The sequence below is a fragment of the Mastigoproctus giganteus genome, chromosome 2 (genome assembly GCF_048544385.1).
Source record: "Mastigoproctus giganteus isolate SK-2022 chromosome 2, ASM4854438v1, whole genome shotgun sequence".
NCBI lineage: Eukaryota > Metazoa > Arthropoda > Arachnida > Uropygi > Thelyphonidae > Mastigoproctus > Mastigoproctus giganteus.
Window position 1 is genome coordinate 33,589,994 of NC_143576.1, and position 20,405 is coordinate 33,610,398.

The 20,405-nt window shown below is 36.0% G+C and overlaps 1 protein-coding gene across 10 annotated transcripts in view; it reads left to right on the forward strand.

The window, feature by feature from the left end:
* LOC150089257 (semaphorin-2A-like) overlaps window positions 1-20,405 on the forward strand; it is a 1,190,084-nt gene that overhangs the window by 1,086,907 nt on the left and 82,772 nt on the right. For all 10 annotated transcript variants that reach the window (XM_090388614.1, XM_090388640.1, XM_090388608.1 and 7 more), the window contains one exon: window positions 7,211-7,332. In XM_090388614.1, coding sequence (XP_090244740.1) covers window positions 7,211-7,332 — 122 coding nt within the window. The remainder of the gene's footprint in view (window positions 1-7,210; window positions 7,333-20,405) is intronic.

The window sequence follows — 20,405 nt, forward strand, 5'->3', positions numbered from 1 at the left end:
GTGGCTGCTGTGGGAACGACAGCACTGATCGGGCCCAATCAGCAATTGAGATGGATGGAGGTACTGTGACTGCCGTTTGTGTTGCAGCTGACTGGTATTTTTTGGCTGCCGCAGCATAGGTAATTTTTGGCATACTGAGCATAACTTTTTTCCTAGCTTCCTGGTAGGTGATCTTTTGCTCAACTTTGTATTTCTGAATCTCTTTTCCTACCCTCCAGAGTTCACATGATTTTGAGTATGCTGGATGCTGGCCTTTACAATTTGGGCATTGTGGCGTTTCTGCATTGCAGTCCGTTTGTGCATGAGCTTTAGAACCACAGTTTGGGCAGGTGGCGTCTCCTCGACATACTGTTTGCGAGTGTCCAAATTTTTGACACTTGAAACATCTGATTGGGTTCGGAATGTAGGGACGTATTCGGCAATTAAGGTATCCGGCTTTGACACATGATGGTAAGGTTGGTGTACTAAATGTGAGGATAATATTCCTAGTGGGAACAAGTTCACCATCTTTTTTAATTATTATCCGCTTTGCTTGAACTACCTTTTGATCTTTTAGTTCTTCTACTATCTCATCTTCAGTGACATTCATCAGGTCCCACTCTGCTATTACTCCTTTGGAACTATTTAAAGTGGCGTGAGGGGTGACCTGTACTGGTATTCCACCGAAAGTTGATAATTTCAGTAGAGACTGAGAATGCTGGTGCTTATTTGTTCGACTAAAAGATCTCCAGATCGGAGTCTTTTCACCATTTTCGGTGAACCAGCCACACTTTCCAAACATTTCTGGATTAGAAATGGTGAAAGTGAACTCACAGGTTTGGCAGAAAGAGAATGTAATATGAGGAACGATGGATATTCCTGCTGATTCTCATTTTTGCGTAGTCTCTTAGATTGTGATTTGTCACGTTCGGGTTCATTTAAGTCATGACATGAGCGTCTAGGCTCAAGTACTGGAAAGTTGTCATAATCCATGGTTGCTCCTTTTAGCCCCAGAGGATAACTTTTCCTCCAGGTTACCGGCCCCGCCACGTGGAGGCAGGAGCGGTGCCACCAGTGACCAAGCGATTAGAGATTAGTGGTCAGTGTGTTATGTATGTTATTTCTGTATATAAGAAGAAGAAAGGTACCTTTCCTTTCTTTTTGAAAAGCTTACTTCTTTTTTCAGAAGAGCTGAAAATAAATAACTTAGCAAATGAACACTTGAAATTTCTTTGAAATCTATTAACTCTAGAAAAGGCGCTTTGAAATTCACTTTTAGATTCGCTTTGATCACTCGCTTGGCACTCGGGGCCATATTAGCGGAATGCCAAAAAGCTGTGGCCTACTGTATAAGTGTAGAGAATTACGTTTAGGTTAGCTACACTGCAGTTTGGTTAACCTCTTGGATGTTAACCAATTGTAAGCATGATCTAGGTAAGTGTTATTATTGTTTATTTCTATTTAAGTTATACAGTAATAACTATTCACTATACCGTACATGTCTCCAAAACTGTTGTACTCAAGTGATTTTTTCCTGAGCAAAAACATGTACATATATGCCACCAACATGTAGGTATAATACACTTCTACTGTACATTACAATAAAAATATTATTTTAAAATCAATTTTAAAAAAAGTTTTAAATTTTGTTGTTAGAACATATATATCATACATAAATCTCATGCCTAACCTCACTTGTAAACATGTTGTTCGTACATTTTTGAGAGTAAGCATTTTATTTTTTGAAATGCCTCCTTTTGTTATCTGTGGGAAAATCAATCCCAATTTACAAACTACTTCTTAGGAATGTGCGATGTTCATCATTCAAAAGAGTACTGCATAATCAGAATATCATGAAATAGCTGTCCTCCCTTGTACATGCAGCATATATTTTTAGTTTACTCAGAGAGTTATTATTACTATTTTCAGATTAAAGTTGTATTTTAAAAAAAATTACAAAATTAAGATTTATTTTTTCATAAATTACTAAATGTTTTGCTGTATTTTTTTTCCCTTTGCATTTGTCAATGTTACTTTGGTTATGAAGTTATGGTACTGTTAAACACTGTTTTAAATAAATAAAGTCATCCAATCTTGGAACACACAATTTTAATGCAGCAGTGGTGATGATGCAAGGTCTAAATATATGTTAGATAAATATATGTAATGTGTTACTTGCCAGTTTAGATTATTCTTCTACTCTCTGAATTCCTAAATGTACAAAGTTTTACTCGAGTAGTTTTGGTAGTAATATGTGTTGTTTATGTAGAGTTACTTGTCTTGATAGACGAGGCCAGTTGTGAGCTATAGTAGGCTTGTGAGAGCCCATTGTTATTTTTTTTTTTTTTGAAAATTTGCAAACCGATCATTGAGATCGGCAATGATAAATGATCGTTAAAACGATCATTTATTTTACAAGTGAAATCCCGAATGCAGTTATTGAGTATCCAGAGGCGAAACTATGGTGGGACGAGTGGGGCCCCATCCCCAGCATTTTAATGGCACAATCGATCAGTTATGTATTTTAAAATTGCTTCATTTTGATTTAATTATGGTTGATTTAATTATATCAACTGTAATTAAACGTTCATCCATCACCTTTCTTTGCCCACAGCACTGTCCACGATGAGATGTTATTCCGGAAATGGGGTATTCCCGATACACTATTGATACTGTTGAATGGGGATAGTGCAAATTTTGTACTGCCTCCGCAGCAGAGTGAGTCATGTGTCACGCACCTACTATGATCCCTCTTTCAAAGTCAGTTAACTCATGATGTTTATCCATACTGACATCGAATTACCGTCTGTGTGAATGCAATGTACCTATATACCTGCCAAGCAGTGGGTTCGTCCACCAGCGAGAGGGGTAACAGCATCATGTTGCCGAGGAACCAGGTATCCCATGAAATCTGTTCTTTCAGTGTAATACAAGGAAGCCAGAGGCTTCTACTACACCAGCAAAAATAAATAAATAAAAAGTATATAAGAAAATGTCAACTGGACAGTAGGTAACTACAGTAGACTCTGGATTTTCCAGGATAAATGGTAAGAAACAAATCCCGGATAATAGATTTCCCAGTTAATCCAAAAATAAAAAAGTCCCCGACATACATAAGAGATATGTTCCAGGACTTCTTACTTCGTTGAGTTTTACATAACTGGGAATGACTAATAACATATTGCTACTATATTAATATTGACAAATCTGAATTCCACGCGATACTTGTTAATGTTTGGCCATTTTCATACATCCTTATTAGTTTAATTTTCTGATCCAAATCGATGGCTTTCCTTTTTTTGGTAGATTTACTAGTAGCGCTGTCACTTATCATGGTGCCTCTTAGTCGGCACCATGATAATGGTCAAAATGAAATTTTCTGAAAAGAACTTCGCAGGGTTAAGGGGGAAACACACTGTTATCATCTCATGTGAACTCACATTTTACTAAAGCACATTTCTGGAGGTCATTGCCATTAAACAATTTGCACCATCTGGGTTACTGAGCTTTTCTGTTTATGCAATTCATTATAAACGGGTAGTAAACTCAATCTTATTGCATTTGCGATAATACCAATAGCTGGAATTGTGTGGGTTTTTACGTTATTATGGTGAATCGTGTGTCCCCTTCACTGAAATCTTCAATCCTATATAAACAAAACCATAAATAAATTGTAAGAATCTTCTCTTCTTTCCTATTTTTTTTGCTTGTTACTCTTACTTGTGCAATTTGTGCATGCTGTGATCGTCGTTATTGATTGCTTATTTTATTTATTTATTATTTTTGTATTTTTTTAAAATTTACAATCCTTAAAAAAAAAAAAAAAAAAATTTGAGTGAAAAAAAAATTTACGTAAATCCGTAGTTGCATAAGTCGAGGACTTACTGTATCGAAAAATATTCAGCAACCTACATAAAAAAATATGGCAATAGACAAAAAACTTATCACGTACTACTCGCGTGCCCAATACGATGCTTCCCTTTGCGATGTCGATTTTAAGTCTAATAGCTTTCCTATATTTTTTACGATGTCGGTTTTAAATCTAATAGCTTCCCTTTATTTTTTTACAATGTTGCGTATGGTTTGATCACCAACATTACATTATAATGATTCATTAGAGATTTAACAGATGCACCATTTTCAAACTTTGAATAATTTCAAGCTTTTGTTTAACTGAAAACGCAACTCTTTTGTGTTTACCCACCATTTTCGTGACTTCTAAAAAAAAAAAAAAAATTTACTATAAAAAAAAATTAACATCACTGACATAAAAAACGAAACAAAATTTGTCCTTTTGCACTGCAACAGAACACAACAATCGACGTGACGCACTAAAGATTTGGTTTCTTTTTTTTTTTTTCTGTTTTTTGAGCGGCAGGCGTGAAAACGGCGGGGATTGCAAGATAATAGGTACACTATTCTCCCAATGATGACTTATAATGCCGCTTGTCGCTTATTTACGACTTGCAAAATATCTGTTTATACCTATTCCAGTTATTACTTGAATTTTTGATTTCTGGTTGATTTTTTTTAATTTGGAGTCTTGAAATGTCCCGGTTAATTCGCTTCCCGGTTAATGGAGAGTCTTCTGTATTCAGTTTACATTTGAATTCCTTCAAACTCATCCTCAACTGGATGCAGAGGCAACTTGTTCCATTAATCAACAGCTCTCTAGCTTAAAGAAAATTTCTTACAATCTAGTCTGGAATTCTTTATAGCAGTGAATATTCCACTTTCATTTCATTGTACTAACCCCTCTCAGAGCCTTATAAGCCTCAAGCAGGTCCCTTCTAAGGTGTCTGAAGGCCAAGCTCTGTAACACACATAATTGAAGTCTTTCCCAAGAATAGGGCTCCCTTTTGCTAATCTTGCCATGCGAGTTGCCCATCTTTGGACCTTCAAGGGTCTAACAACAATGGGCAACTCTCATGGTGCAACTTGCTTTGTTCAGATTAGGTCTCCATATGTGGACACTATTAATAAGCATATAAAATATAAGGCAGTATTGTATCCAGTCAATATGGGTGGCCAGTGCAATTTTCAATTAGTTTAAGCACTGGGAAAACAAAAATGAGTAGGAGTGTGCTATAGGCCTAATGACTTTGATGAGAATAATGAACAGTTATACACACAGATAGAGTGGACCAGTAAGTCAGAATGTCATAAGACATTCTGAATTACTGGTTCACTCCTAATGAGGGATTTTAACTTTCCAGATATTGACTTGATTTGTGGGTTGGTTACTATATAGTTGCAAGACTTATGGATATATTGGATGATTGTTTTTCTACAAGAGTATGTTAGAGAGGCAATGAGAGAAAACAGTACTCTTGATCAGATTATTAGCAGCAGTGAGTTTTCATTCATTAAGAATCTGCAGATAATGAAACCATTAGCCAGAAGTGATCACAGTGTACTGATGTGGAATTTACTTAAAGAAACAATTGCTGTCAAAGGCAAGGAAAGGGCTTTTGTAAAGAGGACAACAGCATTGTCAGACAGTTTCTAAATTCTGTTTGGTGAGATCAGCTGATGATACTACCAACAGCAAACTCTAAATGATAGATATTTTGCATCTGCTTTTACACATGGGGAATTCTTTTGTGAATGGGGATGCTGGAAGTGTATCAAATTCTAACAAGGAGCTAAATGATTTTGTCATAGCTGAGGAGAAAATGAAATTGTTGAGGCTAAATGTAAATAGGGCACCTGGGATGGATGGGATCAATCTCATTATATTATGGGAGGCAGCAAAAGGGATTAGCATAACCATAACTATGAGAGCATTGTTGGATTAAGGAGGAGGACCCTATGGATTGGTGATGTTCATATGCATTCCCAAATCTCAAAAGGTAGGGGGGTCAGAGGTTTGAAGTGATTAATTACAGACCTATTAGATTGACTTCTGTTCCATGGAGCGTAGAGTCACTGGTTAAAGAAGTAATGCAGAACTATCTGCTCAGAAATGCAGTTATACTGCAGTCATAGCATGGCTTTAGGAGGCAGTCTTGTCTGACCAATCTTATTGGATACTATGATGCTGTAACAAAGGAACTAGATGCAAAATATAATTCTGACATCATATACTTAGATTTCTGAAAAGCTTTTGATACTGTTTCTCATAAAAGACTGCACTACAAATTAGAGTAATGTAGCAATAGGGGCATGTTTCTACTATAGACAGGAAAATATAATATAGATAATAAAGCACTTAAACCTATGTTTGTATAAGTATGTTTAATCGTGTCAAACATTTTATGGTATTTTTTTTACCACTTCTTCAGTGACAGCTGTCTTTGCAATATCCCCATCACAAAAGGTCACTTTGGTCCAAACAATAAGTTCTTCAGGTAATACACAAAAGCTTCATTTTAATACATAGTAAACTCATGAAGATTTCCAACAAATTTTGCAATACAGCGTCATTACTATAGCATGTTGTATTGTTGACAAGTTGCCTAGCTTTGCACATTCAAATATAGTAATACTTCCCAACTAGAGAAGACTGTTGTTACTTATTCTCAGTTTAGTGCCATCATCCAGACAGCACTGTTTCAGGAATTTTTGTTCTCTCTTCAGTGGGTGGGTGGGTGGGTAGGCACTGTTAGAGCAGACAAGCCGAAAGTGAAATATTTTCACAATATGAAGGATGCTAAAGGTGTGCAAATTTAACATGAGGATTCTGCAACATGAGATGTTATAGTAACGATGCCATTTTGCAAACTTTGCTCTTTGTGAGTTTACTGCATATTAAAATGATGGCTTAGTGTATATATTAATAAGTTATGTATTAATATAATATTAATATATACTGTATATATTAATATATATTAATAAATTAATATTAATAACCCATTATATATTAATAAATTCTCACAGTTGGTGACCTAAGGCCGCCTCCGTAGCCAGGTGGGCAGGAGCAGCAGTGCGTAGCACACGCTTCTTGATTAGACCAGGGTTCGAACCCATGACCACCAAATACGGAGGATGCGGAAAGGTCAGGGAATGACCACCACATATCCCTGGAGCAATATGGCCTTAGTTGCTAATGCTCCTAAAAAACCAAATAACAAACATTGGTGACCTAAAAAGATCATAAATGCATCACCTTAAATTATTAAACGATGGACTATGCTACACTCTTATTTTATTAAAAATTACTATGTGAATTTTATGTTGAAATTTCTGTTATGTATATTTTTCTCTAAAAAAAAAAAACTTTTATCTCTAGAACCACACTTCGTGGGATCTTATGACATTGGTGATTATGTCTATTTCTTCTTTCGAGAAAGTGCTGTGGAATACATAAACTGTGGGAAGAATATATATTCTAGAGTAGCAAGGGTTTGCAAGGTAAATATTAACTTAACAGTATATCCAGTAAGATAAATTTGTCATCATTTTACTTTATTTTTGCACAGTAGTATATCATATGTGGATAAATAATTTTTTTACTAGATGCATGCTGTATGACCAGGACCAAAATATTCAGACACCTCTCCACCTATGTGCATATTAAATCTGGTGGGTATGCCTGTGCAGTAAGATAAGCAAAATGTTAGAAGCCGGTATAGGTTTTAGATTGCAACTTAGTAAAAAAGGAAAAAATAAATAAATAAATAAAAAAAGTACGAAGTAAAAAAGGGAAAAAAAAAAAACATATCAGTACCATTTGCAACTTTAAGTGGTACATTATGAGCTGTGAGCATGGGTGCCGGTAGGATATTTTGCAAGGTGGTGCATGTGGAAATAAATTTTTTGTTCACCAAATTTTTGAATACATGCAATATCTTATGTTTCAATAAATTAATGAAAGTGTTAACTTGGAAATCCAAAGGTGGTGTACTTGCACCATGCTGCTGGCACCCATGGCTGTGAGTGAACTTTTCTTATTGGATACTTGCTAATCCTGACAAGTATAGGTTTAATTCAGCAATGAAGTGACATTTTGCTGAGATAGGGTGCATAATAATTGTAATCAGCACTGTGTGCTGGTGACAGTCTCATGCAACAGTTGAAACCAATTGCTAGTGCTGATTTCCAGTAAATGTAGTGATGGTGCAAGTCTTTTGGCTAACTTGAGTCATCAATTCACTTCATAATAAGTCAACTTTGAACATATCAGCAGTGGCCAGTGAGTGAGAAATTTAACTGAACCATTGATTCCAGTCATTGGATGTTCAAGATATTCAGTACCAAATCTGCTTGAGAGAAATTAAAGTAACTTTAAGTAAATGAATTATTCTATGTAGTGAATAAATTAAATTATGGGAGAGACTCTCTCTCTCTCTCTCTCTACTAGCATTGCTACCCCTTGTGGAGGGATAGCAATGCTAGTAAACTCCAGAACCCATTCAGATCTATTCCTCTGCAAACAGCTTTATAAGCAATCGCTGCCTAATTTATTGTTCGGGATAGCAATAACAGTTGTTTCTGTATACCTTTCACCCAATCATGCATGCACTTTTGCTGATTTGGATGATTTTGTTACTCAGCTGCCATCACCTTTTTGAACCTTGGGTGATTAGAATCACCCCTTATGGAGTTCCTTACATCTTCATAAGGTGCCTCCGTAGCCAGGTGGGAAGGAGCAGCAGTGCGTAGCACACGCTCTTGATTAGACCAGGGTTCAAGCCTGTCACCACCAAATATGAAGGATGCGGAAAGGTCAGGGAATGACCACCGCATATCCCGGAGCAATATGGCTTTAGTTGCTAATGCTCCTAAATACCAAATAACAAACAAACATCTTCATAAGAGAGGTCAGTTAATTGAAAAATTTCTTGAAAGGCACAACTTAACATTAAACAATGGCAGTTACACATGTGTGCATCTCTCCTCAAGGTCAACATCTTCAATTGACCTTTCAATATGCTCACCAAACTTGTTTCCACTTACTGACAACCTTCGTAACCAGTAAAATGCACACTTTTGACTAACTCTCCCCCTCAAACTGAAATAAAGAGTCTGCAAGTTTGACAAAGCTAACTGGATGAAATATCAAAAACTGGCACATTTAGATATTCAGACCATTGAGTCTCTCGCCATTGACTCTGTGGTAAGTTACATCACTCAGAAAATAATGGCAGCTGCAGAAACTGCCATATGAAGATCTGCTCCCATCCAAAAATATGGTGGAATGAAGCCTGTAGCAGTGCCAAAAATGAAAAGAATAAATGCTGGAATTTATTTTGCAAACACCCAACCACTGATAATCTGATACAGTTTAAAAAAGCAAGAGCTGAAACTTGTCATATACAACAATTAAGTAAAAAAGAGACATGTTCCTGATATGCCTCCACTATAAATAGTTAAAGTCAGAAGAATTAATGGGAAAAAAATCTTCTCAAAATCGCCAGTGCATTAGGTCAAACGTTTCAAACACTCTCAGCTGTAACTGCCTATGAGCTAACCTTTCAGTCACATAAAGTATAAGCAGAAAAATATAATCTGAATTTTAATACTACATGCCAACTTCCATATAATGTACTCTCTACCATGACCAAGTTACGCAGTGCAGTCTTATGATCAAAGAATAGTGCTGCTCGCCCTGATGGAATCTATTATGCCATGTTAAATAATTTAAGTAAAGAGTCTTTCTGCTCTTCTAAAACTATATAATAGAATCTTTCATTAGGCAGTAATCCTAATAAAACATTCTATATAATAGAATCTTTCATTAGGAATGCTGCCTTACTAGCTGATGTCATTCCATTGTATTAGCATTCCCAAAACCAGGAAAGGACCATTCTGATCATTACCGACCTATTGCTCTAACTAGCTGTTTAGGAAAAACAGTAGAAAAAATAATTAATGCCAGGCTGACATGGTTCCTAGAGATGGAAAACATCCTAAGTCAAAATCAATATGGCTTTCGAAGAAGTAGATCAACATTTGACCTCGTAGTCAAAGCTGAAGTAAATGTTTGAAATGCATATCTTAAGAACAAACACTTACTGATGATATGTCTTGACATTGTAAAAGCTTTTGACACAACCTGGTGATATGGGATTCTTCATGACGCCTATGAATCCAGTCTTGGGGGTCATCTTCCAAAATTTATCTGGAACATTTTGAGCAGTAGATCCTTTCAGGTACATTTTCACTCTGTTCTCTCCCAAATATTTGTGCAAGAAGGAGGAGCCCCCCCCCCCCAGGGTTCTGTGCTTAGTCCCCTGATCCATCAGGATCAATTCAGTTACCAAATGCATTCCTGACATAGTCGAATCATGCCTTGTACACCAATGATCTTGCAATCTCATGCCACTATCAACACATGCATGTAATTGAAAGACAACTTCGAGGCACAATTAACAAACTTGTTCAGTGGGCAAAAAATAATGGTTATCAACTCTCAAAGCAAAAGACAACAGCAATTCTTTTTTGCAGTAAACAGAATTTACATCCTGATCCAGACTTGCAGCCCAACTCTCATCCAATTACTTTCAACATAATATTAGATTTCTTGGACTAATTCTGGATAAAAAAATTAGTTTTTTGGAGCATATTAAGCATATCTAAGGAAGATATTAAGCATATCTAATTCAGCTTCCTTAGACAGGTTGTCTAAGGAAGCTGAATCTACTTGGGGCAATTTCTGCAATGTCATGGGGTGCAGATCGGTGCATGCTGCTACTCCTGTATCATTCATTAATTAGATCTAGACTAGACTCTGGGTCTTCTTTATATGCCCCAGCCAGACAAAGAAAGTGTATTAAAATGGCTTGATCCTGTATATCACAATGCTCTCTGAATTGCACTAGGAGCTTTTTGTACATCGCCAGTTCAGAGTCTCTAAACAGAAATATACAAACCACCCCTACTTCTTTGTCAGCATACTCTGCTATTAAACTATGCAGCTAAAATCAGAAGTTTCCCATATTATCCTATATGGCAATATCTGTTCACACCAAAATGGGATAATTTGTATAAAATAAACCTATGCATAATAGACAGTGCGGAATTAGGTTACAAAGCTTAAACGCATGTTGGGGACTAAATATGGATAGCATAATTCTATATGAAAGCATGGCTACACTGCCATGGTAAATACCCTTGGCACACGTTGATAAACATTTTCTACAATGGAGAAAAAAAGCATTTCCAAATTTCAGTATTAAGCAGATCCATGCAGCTCACTCTTTTCAGTTCTTTAATTTTACCCAAATTTACACAGACTGCTCCAAGACAGACGGTAAAGTTGGTGCAGCTGTAGTTCTAATGAAAAAGTTGTACCTGCTAGATTGCAGATTGGGCTTACCCACCCAACTCATAGTTACCTACTTGCTCAGGATGATCCTCCATATGCAGCAACTGTCAAGGCGCCTCCGTAGTCAGGTGGGAAGGAGCAGCAGTGCATAGCTTCTTGATTAGACTGGGGTTTGAGCCCATCACCACCAAATACGGAGGATGCAGAAAGGTCAGGGAATGACCACCGCATATCCCAGAACAATATGGCCTTAGTTGCTAATGCTCCTAAAAACTAAGTAACAAACAAACAAGCAACTGTCAAACTCAACTCACAGTAAAACACTTTATCACTGAATGCTCATTATACTTGATAATAGATACACTTGACAGCAGATAGCTTTCTCATTCTATCCGTTCCTCTAATAAACTTACTTTACAGAAGATCCTTGGAAACCAATGAGATATTAATGATCTTTTTACTTTCCTGAAAACAACAAACAAATACCATCTGATCTGAACCCACTTGTTTAGTATACCAAACCTGTACCCACTAATATTGTAATAGGTGCATTTTAGCCTTAGTAGCCCTTGCGCCAGTAAATCAAACAAACAACTAGAATAAACAATTAGTTGAAGACTTCACTTAAACCATATAATATATGCCATGTACTATATGGTTTAAGTAGGATTATAAGAAATGATGTGCAATCATTTATTCCAATTTCAAATAAGATTGACAAATAATGAATGTCTTCCCCAATGACTAAAAATTAACTTGAATAATAATGAATAATTAACTTAATGAATAATTAAATAAGGAATTTTAGCTAAGGTAATGAAAGCCAACACGAGAACCATGGGAAACTTCGAGAAAACTTACTAGGCAAACTAGTTTCCCGCTACCGCAGTTTCTCCCTTCCACTTCACCCCTCCGTTCGTTTGAAATACTTGTCCAGCTGAGCCTTAAATTTATTTAGGCTATCAACTTCCACAACAAGGGATGGAAGTCCGTTCCACCAACCAACTACCCGCTGGCTAAAGGCAAATTTCCGCACATCTATCCTACATCCGTCCTTCCTCAATTTGAATTTATGCCCTCCTCAGGTGATTATTCTAAGCAAGAGGCAGTATCCCTTCAGCATTGAGCATGCTCAAACCATTCAAGGCTTTGTACACCTCTATCAGATCACCTCACCAGTGCCTAGTCTCCAGACACTGTAATTTGCAAAACTTAAGCCTTTCTTCGTAAGAGAAACCCTTCGTTCCGTTCACTAACCTTGTTGCCCTTCTCTGTACTCGTTCCAGCAGCTCTACATCCTTCTTGAAATGAGGCCTCCAGACCTGTATACAGTACTCAAGGTGCGGCCTGACCATTGCCTTATACAAGGGAATAATCACCTCCCTATCCCTGCTAGAAAAATTCCTGTATATCATTGATAAGACACCATGAGCTACTCTTGCAGCCCATCTGCACTGCTCAGAGAACTTCATATCTGCCTGCACAATTACCCCCAGGTCCTTTTCACTCTCTACCACTGTCAGTGTAGTACCACAGAGTTGATACGATGCTCTGGGGTTGCTGTTTCCCATATGTAGTACTTTACATTTGTCAATGTTAAACTTCATTTGCCACCTCAGCCCATCTGTTCAACCTTTCCAGATCCTGTTGCACCAGCATAGCATCAGTAGCGTCCTTAACAACCCTGCCAACCTTTGTATCGTCTGCAAACTTGGACATTAAGCTTGATATACCATCATCAATATTATTTATAAATACAGAAAACAACAATGGACCCAACACTGAGACCTGAGGGACTCCACTAATAACATTAGTCCACGATGGGCAGTGTCTATTAATTACCACTCTCTGTCTTCTACTAATCAATAACTATGTATTGATTAGTTTTTTCTCATTATTAAAAGCAGATTATTGCAGTTCATCAGTGTAATGCCTTCGCGGCCTTACAGGTTCCTGCTGTTTTTTTCCCAATAGAAAACAAACTTCTACTACCACTACCGATAAAATGCACCATCTGTAGAAGGCTTTTCCTATTTTAAAATAGCAGGAAAGGGGGGGTGTAAACACCCTAAGACTGAGGCAGTCTGGAGGATATGCAAGTAAATCTCAGCTGTGATGAGATTTACTTACAGATACACCTGTAAGTAAATACAGTTACACTCATGAACTCTAATAATCTGCTTTTAATAATGAGAAAAAACTAATCAATACATTGTTATCCACTTCTACTGCCACTACCGAAAACATGCGCCATCTGTTTACTGAGAATGCAGTAGCAGGAAACAAGTTTTCCTGAAGTTTTCCCATGGTTCTTGTGTTGGCTTCCTTTACCTTCTCCAAAATTTTTTATTCAAATAAAAATATACTGGAATAATGTCCAATTCTGTGATTAGTGCCATGTATACTGCTTGCATATGCAAGTAGGAGGAAGTTTCATACTTTACCTCTCCCATCTATCACTTGAAGTTATTCTCATTATCATGGGTGTTTATTTAAAAGAATTACTTCATAAATTAAACTACAATAGAACACTATATAATCAGTGTACATTGTATTCATAAAAGTTTTAATGCCCCTTAATGGTTTTTTTTTTTTTTAATTTAAATATTTGTGATTTTTATATACCTTATATTAAGTCACTGGCTCTGTCATCAAATCTGCCGATTGCTTTTTCAGTCACTTCTAATAGATATAGAAGGCTGAAATTTTGTACATATTCCTAATTCATGTGACATTGCATTCTGTCAAAATTTGAACTAAATCTATCAAGCGGTGTGCACTGTGCAGCCATTGCATGTCATATATTGGCTACCTGGATTTATACCTGACCCGGGTTTTGGACATTTTCCCCACTTTTTATATGATTAGAAGGGTGCAGTTTTGTAAACAATCTCTTTTGACATAATCATACTTTATTTATAAAAAATTTATGAAAATTTCTACTCATTAAAAATAATATAAAAAACAGGTTTTTCAAAAATATCCCTTAATTCCGAAAAAATATAAGGTGTGACCTTTATCCCTGCAACATAAACTGTAATGGCCACACCTTATATTTTTTCGGAATTAAGGTATATTTTTGAAAAACTTGTTATTTTATATTATTTTTTATTAAATAGTTGATTATTACTTTGTTTATTAACAAGGAATAAAATAAAATCTTGTGTACTTTTACAGCCATATTTAACGGTAAAAATGATGCAAACAGATAAATGTTTAATTTACACTTAATCATTTTAAGTGTTTATATATATATATATATATTTTTTTTTTTTATTTGCTTGTAAATTCTTTATAGAAAAATAGTAATACAGTAAATATACAGCCTGTTATAAAGACTTCAATTTGACCTGCTTCAGAAGAAATGGAGAGCACTCACTGAACTAAGCTTTTTGTCTGTATGGTACTCCATGATATGGCTGCCTTATTCTAATAATATTTGCCATCAGTTAAAATAGTTTAATGAAAATGACAGATTTTAATCATATCTAATGAGAAGTTCGGCTTTGCTTTTATTAAGGCTGGAAAATTTTCTTGTGTGGTGTAAAATGTTTCCAGTACAGTAGTACCATCTTCAAGCCAGTTGTCTAAGGTTAGACAGCCATAAATAGTCATAAACTTTATTAGTTTATTTTCAGACTCTGAAATGCAGTATTTTTACTGAACTCTCAGGGAAATAGTTATTCAGAAACAGCATTAAAAAATCACCCAGCTAAAGCTTACAATCATCTTCAAGCCTAGACCCGTTAAAAGATTTACATGAGTAGAGGATGCCAGTAGGAGCAGGAGTGTTCTTACCATCATTCTATCCAAACCTCCAGAGAAGGTGCTCAGAGTTCTTCAGACTAGGAATAAGCTTTAGTGCCTCTGCTCTGCAATATGGCAAAATATCAATCTTTCCTACTCCACACAACTGATAAGTAGAGTTTTTCATAACTCTAGTAACTTTGAGACACACAGCACACAATATACCAAACTTTCCATTATATGGAAAATTTGGCAGTTTAACAGACAATTGGCATTCGTGTTCATGCCTTATTCACATGTATTCCATTAAATCAACCTTTTAGTGTGTTGTAAAAAAAAATTGTTACTTTATTTATTACACAAGCTTAATTACTAAAGAGGTTCATTTAGGTCAGTTTAAAGTATTATTTTTGAAGCCATTGTTACAGTTATTACTATAAAAATGAGTCCACCTACAGTTCTTGAATAATAAATAAAAATAACAATAATTAATATATATATACAGTTGATTCCGGTTATTTGGGACACATCGGGACTAGTGCATTTTGGCCCGACTAAGCGGCTGCCCCAATTATGCGAAGTTTCACGTAAATAGTTAAAAATACAGCTTTATGATTGATTTTCTGTACGATCAAATCACATTACGATGGACTCGCCATAGTAAAGTACCATTCACTATATGATATGTAGTAAGCGCCGGTCATTGTGATCACGTTTGTGAATTAAAGTTTAATTCTATTAAACAGTAATTCTAATCAGTGAAAAAAAATAGGAATATTATCCATAGGCTATAAAAGTAAAGATATACTGTATTAAGTACAAATTTAGACTTTATTATGTTACCAATTAAAAAATTAAATAATACATGGAAATTGGAAGAATATTTTCCACAGGCTAGCAAAATAAAAATAAATTTAAGCTTGCGTGCATAGCTTAATTAATATGTACTATAATATCTACATACCAACTAGTTGACATTTCTGTGCACTGACATTTGTGGGTGGGGGTTAATATTAAAAACAGTAAAAAAGATAAGCAATCAATAACAAAGCACACACACACACACACAAATCGCAAGTAACACAATACTCGCAAGTGAGAATGGAGTAACAAGTTACGAAGTGTAAAAAATAGGAATGAAGAGCAGATTCTGAAAATTAATTTTTTTTTATATGATTGAAGCACTAACAGAAAAGCCCAATAAACAGGGGACTGCTAATTGTTTTTATTGTTTTATGGTTGTGACCTCCAGAAATCCAACCGAACCATGTGGTATGGTCAGAGACAATCGTAAGGTAATATCAAATGCTGCATTCTCCTGCTCCGATTAAACGGCATGTTGTCCAATTAAGCAAAGTAAACCCTTGCTATTTTCTCGATTGGGTTCTGTTCTTTAAGATTTGTCCCAAATAAACGGCTGCCCCTAATTAACCGGTGGCCCAAATAACCGGAATCCACTGTATATATTAATGACATTCATATGATTAACTATTTGGATGGATTTACATGCATGTAGAAATAGGACATGAATCTGCAAGCACTATACTCTTAAGAAGAGTGTGCATTAAACTATAATTGTAAGTTAGAATTTAAAGTAATAGTAATAGAGGCAGGTGATGCAAGAAAGCAAGTGTATGAGCTTATGTAGTATCAGCCAAAAAAAAAAATTTCACACAACCATTCCCTCTAAACATTTGTCCAGTTCCTCCTGGAATTTATTTAAGCTATCAACTTGCACAACGACAGATGGGAGTTTGTTCCAGCAATTAACCACCCGCTGGCTAAAGGCAAATTTCCGCACATCTATTCTACAGCGCTGTTTCTTCACTTTGAATTTATGCCCTCCTCAGGTTCGTAATCTGAGCAAGTGGAAGAATCCATCAGCATTCAGCGTGCTGAACCCATTCAAGGCCTTATACACCTCAATCAGATCACCTCGCAGGTGTCTAGTCTCAAGCCGCTGCAGTTTGCAAAACTTAAGCCTTTCTTGGTAACAGGACCCCTTTGTTCCTCTCACCAATCTCGTTGCCCTTCTCTGTACTCAAGGCATGGCCTGACCATTGCCTTATACAAAGGGATAATCACCTCCTTTTTCCTAGCAGCCGACCGGGCTAGCCGAGTGGGTAAAGTACCTGCCCGGCAACCCAAAGGTCGCGGGTTCGATTCCCGCCTCGGGCTTGGATCAAAGTACTGCAAAAACCTTGGGAGGTGCAATATGGCCACAGATGCCGATGCGCCAACAACTACCAAATCAAAAAAAAAAAAAAAAAAAAAACCTTTTTCCTAGCAAAATTCCTGTATATCATTGACAATACTCTATACCTGTTGTGGCAGCCTGTCCTCATTGCTCAGAAAACTTCATATCTGACTGCACAATCACTTTCAGATCTTTTTCATTTTCTACCACCCTAAGTGTAGTACCACTCAGTTGGTATGTTCCTCTGGGGTTACTTCTACCCATATGCAGTACTTTGCATTTGTCAATGTTAATCTTCAGTTTCCACTTCTCAGCCCATCTGCCCAAATTTTCTATATCTTGTTGCAGTAGCACACTGCCATTACTGTCATTAACAACCTTGTCAATCTTTGTATCATCTGCAAACATCGACACTAAGCCTGATATATCTTCATCAATATCATTGATAAATATACAAAACAACAGTGGGCCCAACACTGAACCCTGTGGGACTCCACTAATAACATTAGTCCACGAAGAACAGCATGCATTGATTACCACTCTGTCTTCTCCCACTCAACCACCATTTTATCCATTGTAGCAACTTACCCTTAATATCATACTGCTCTAATTTGTACAGTAATCTTCCATGCACAACAGTGTCAAAAGCTTTCCTGAAATTTAAGTATATGGTATCAAAATTATTTTTTGCATCTAGTTCCTTTGTAACTGCATCATAGTATCCAATCAAATTTGTCAGACAAGACTTTCCCTTAACAAACCCATGCTGTGTCTGAATTATTGCTGCAGTCTTGTCTAGATGATTCTGCAATGCATCTTTAACCAGTGACTCCATTGTTTTACAAGGAACAGAAATTAAGCTAACTGGTCTGTAATTACTCCTGTCACATTCGATCCCCCTTTGTGAATTGGGGATATGTTTGCACATCTCCAGTGCGTGGGGACTTCCTCTGAGTCAAAGGATGCTCTCGTAATTATGGTTAGGGCTGTGCTTAGTTCCTTTGCCACCTCCTTTAATATAACTGGATAGATCCAATCAACCCCAGGTACCTTTCTTATGTTTAACTATATGTAGAGATGGTAGGTTAAAATGTTTATTATGTATGATACTAACCAAGAGGAAGTGAAGAAAGCAAAGTGAAAAGTAGAATTTAAAAGATAAAAGAAGGCAAAAAATAATAAAGTCAAATAATCAATATGAGAAAGATAATATCTGCATATTTATGGAATGTCAGCATTGATGCTTGATGGGTTTTTTTTGGGTTTTTTTTGTAAATAAGGAAATATTTAATATGAAAACTAATAAAAATTGAAAGCATGTTCAAAACATCAATACTGAAAGTAGAGAAGGATGTAATATCACATCAAACTTTGTCAAGGTACTGCAACAGTGATAATTTATCCAGGACATAGCATTTTATTCAACTATACCAATGCAATAAAAGACAGTGAAAGTACTAATACAGCAGGCCCCCGTTATAACGCGGTTCGCTATACGCTGATTCGCTATAACACTGTTATTATATTATAACCCGTGTCTGACTATAACGCTGTCACAGATCACTATAACGCTCTTTTACAGATTACATTTTTGACATATTTAACGAAATCGTTTCATTTGATGGAGTCGATAGCTTGAAAATGAATAGCAAAACAGCATTAAAACGTTTCCCACGCTGACTTGAGAAATTTTCCCACGCTCAGTGAAATTTTCTCGCACGCTAATTTAATTTCAGTACAGTGGCTTGTTACGTAGTTCCTAGATCAACATTTTAAAAAATGACGAAGTATATTGCTTGTAATATTTGCGTTATATGCATTTATCCGAAGTCTAGTCATCACTCAGTACCGTATTAGACAACGTGCGAAACGGACAGTTTACTTGAACATTGTATCATAATTAATGCAACCAACGCAGTTACATTTTCGAAGAATGAAAAAAGAATGAAAAATCAACAACGTCTGAGCACAGTACGAAGACTATAAATGTAAGAAAAAGACTGAATTTGAAAATTAGACGTTTTGAAGCGAACCGATTCCGGTCAACGACAAGCGGATGTGTGCCATAATTTAGGACTTCCAACTTTAACTGTAAGAACAATTATAAAAAAATAAAGAATTAATTTTTGCAGCGGGAAAGGTAGCTGTTCCACTGCAAGCAACTAGGACTAGGCCGGCTATTAGGATTGAAATGGAAAGACTTTAATTTTAATGAAGATAATGTCCAATGCAGAATTCAGTTAAGTTAAATATTGTGTGAGAGAGAGAGATCGAGATCGATCTGAAGAAAACTCGCCTAAAAAAAATGTGGAACCATTTAAAACTGGTAAGGGCTGATAGAATAGATTTAGAATGCAGATCAAGGAGCCGAAACTTTCAAAAAAGAACTTGTTAAAATTATTGAAGAGGGGTATTATGTGTTATACTTCTCAACAAGTTTTTAACATAGATGAAGCAGGACTTTTGTGGAAACGAATGCCTAAAAGAAGTTTCATATTGAAAGAAGAAAAAACATGCCAAGTTTCAAAGCGGCGAAGGATCAGTTGACGTTATTGTTGGGTGGTAACGCTGCGGGCCATTTAAAATTAATACCCCTTTTAGTTTATTTGGAAGAGGGCCAAAGTTCAACTCAAAATCCACACATTTTTCATGATTAAATTCATCCATTAAATTAAATCAATTAAATTCATGATTTTAATTGGAATTTTAAGTTTACTTTTGATACGCAAGTAGTTACCACATAATTATACGTATGTAATGCAGAATATTTTATATGTGCAAATATTTGAATATTAAATATTTTGACATTTGTGCATCTTTTCATTACCGTTTATTATTGATTAGGAAATATCCTATGGCACCGACTACAGCTCACAAATACATATGTTACCTTATGGGAAAGCGGCGCTCGCTTAGCGCCGATTCACTTAGCGCTCTGTTTTTCCGGAACAAATGATCAGCGTTAAGCGGGGGTCACCTGTAATGATAATGTAGTGCAAATTAATATTAAATTTAGAACCTGCAGCGGTCAAGTGGTCTTGATGCTATGTACCACATTCAAATATATCAATAAATTAAAAAATATACAGCAACATGCTGTATATTTAAGATATTTAAATTCAAATTTTACAATTATTTTGAATTTCAAAAAATAAAAAATAAATAAAATAAGAGGTTAATGGTCCCAGTGAGTATGCTGAGAGCATAATTCAGAACTGATAGTTATGTTAAAAAAAAAAAAAATGCAAAGCATTGGGGCAATAATGCTAAACA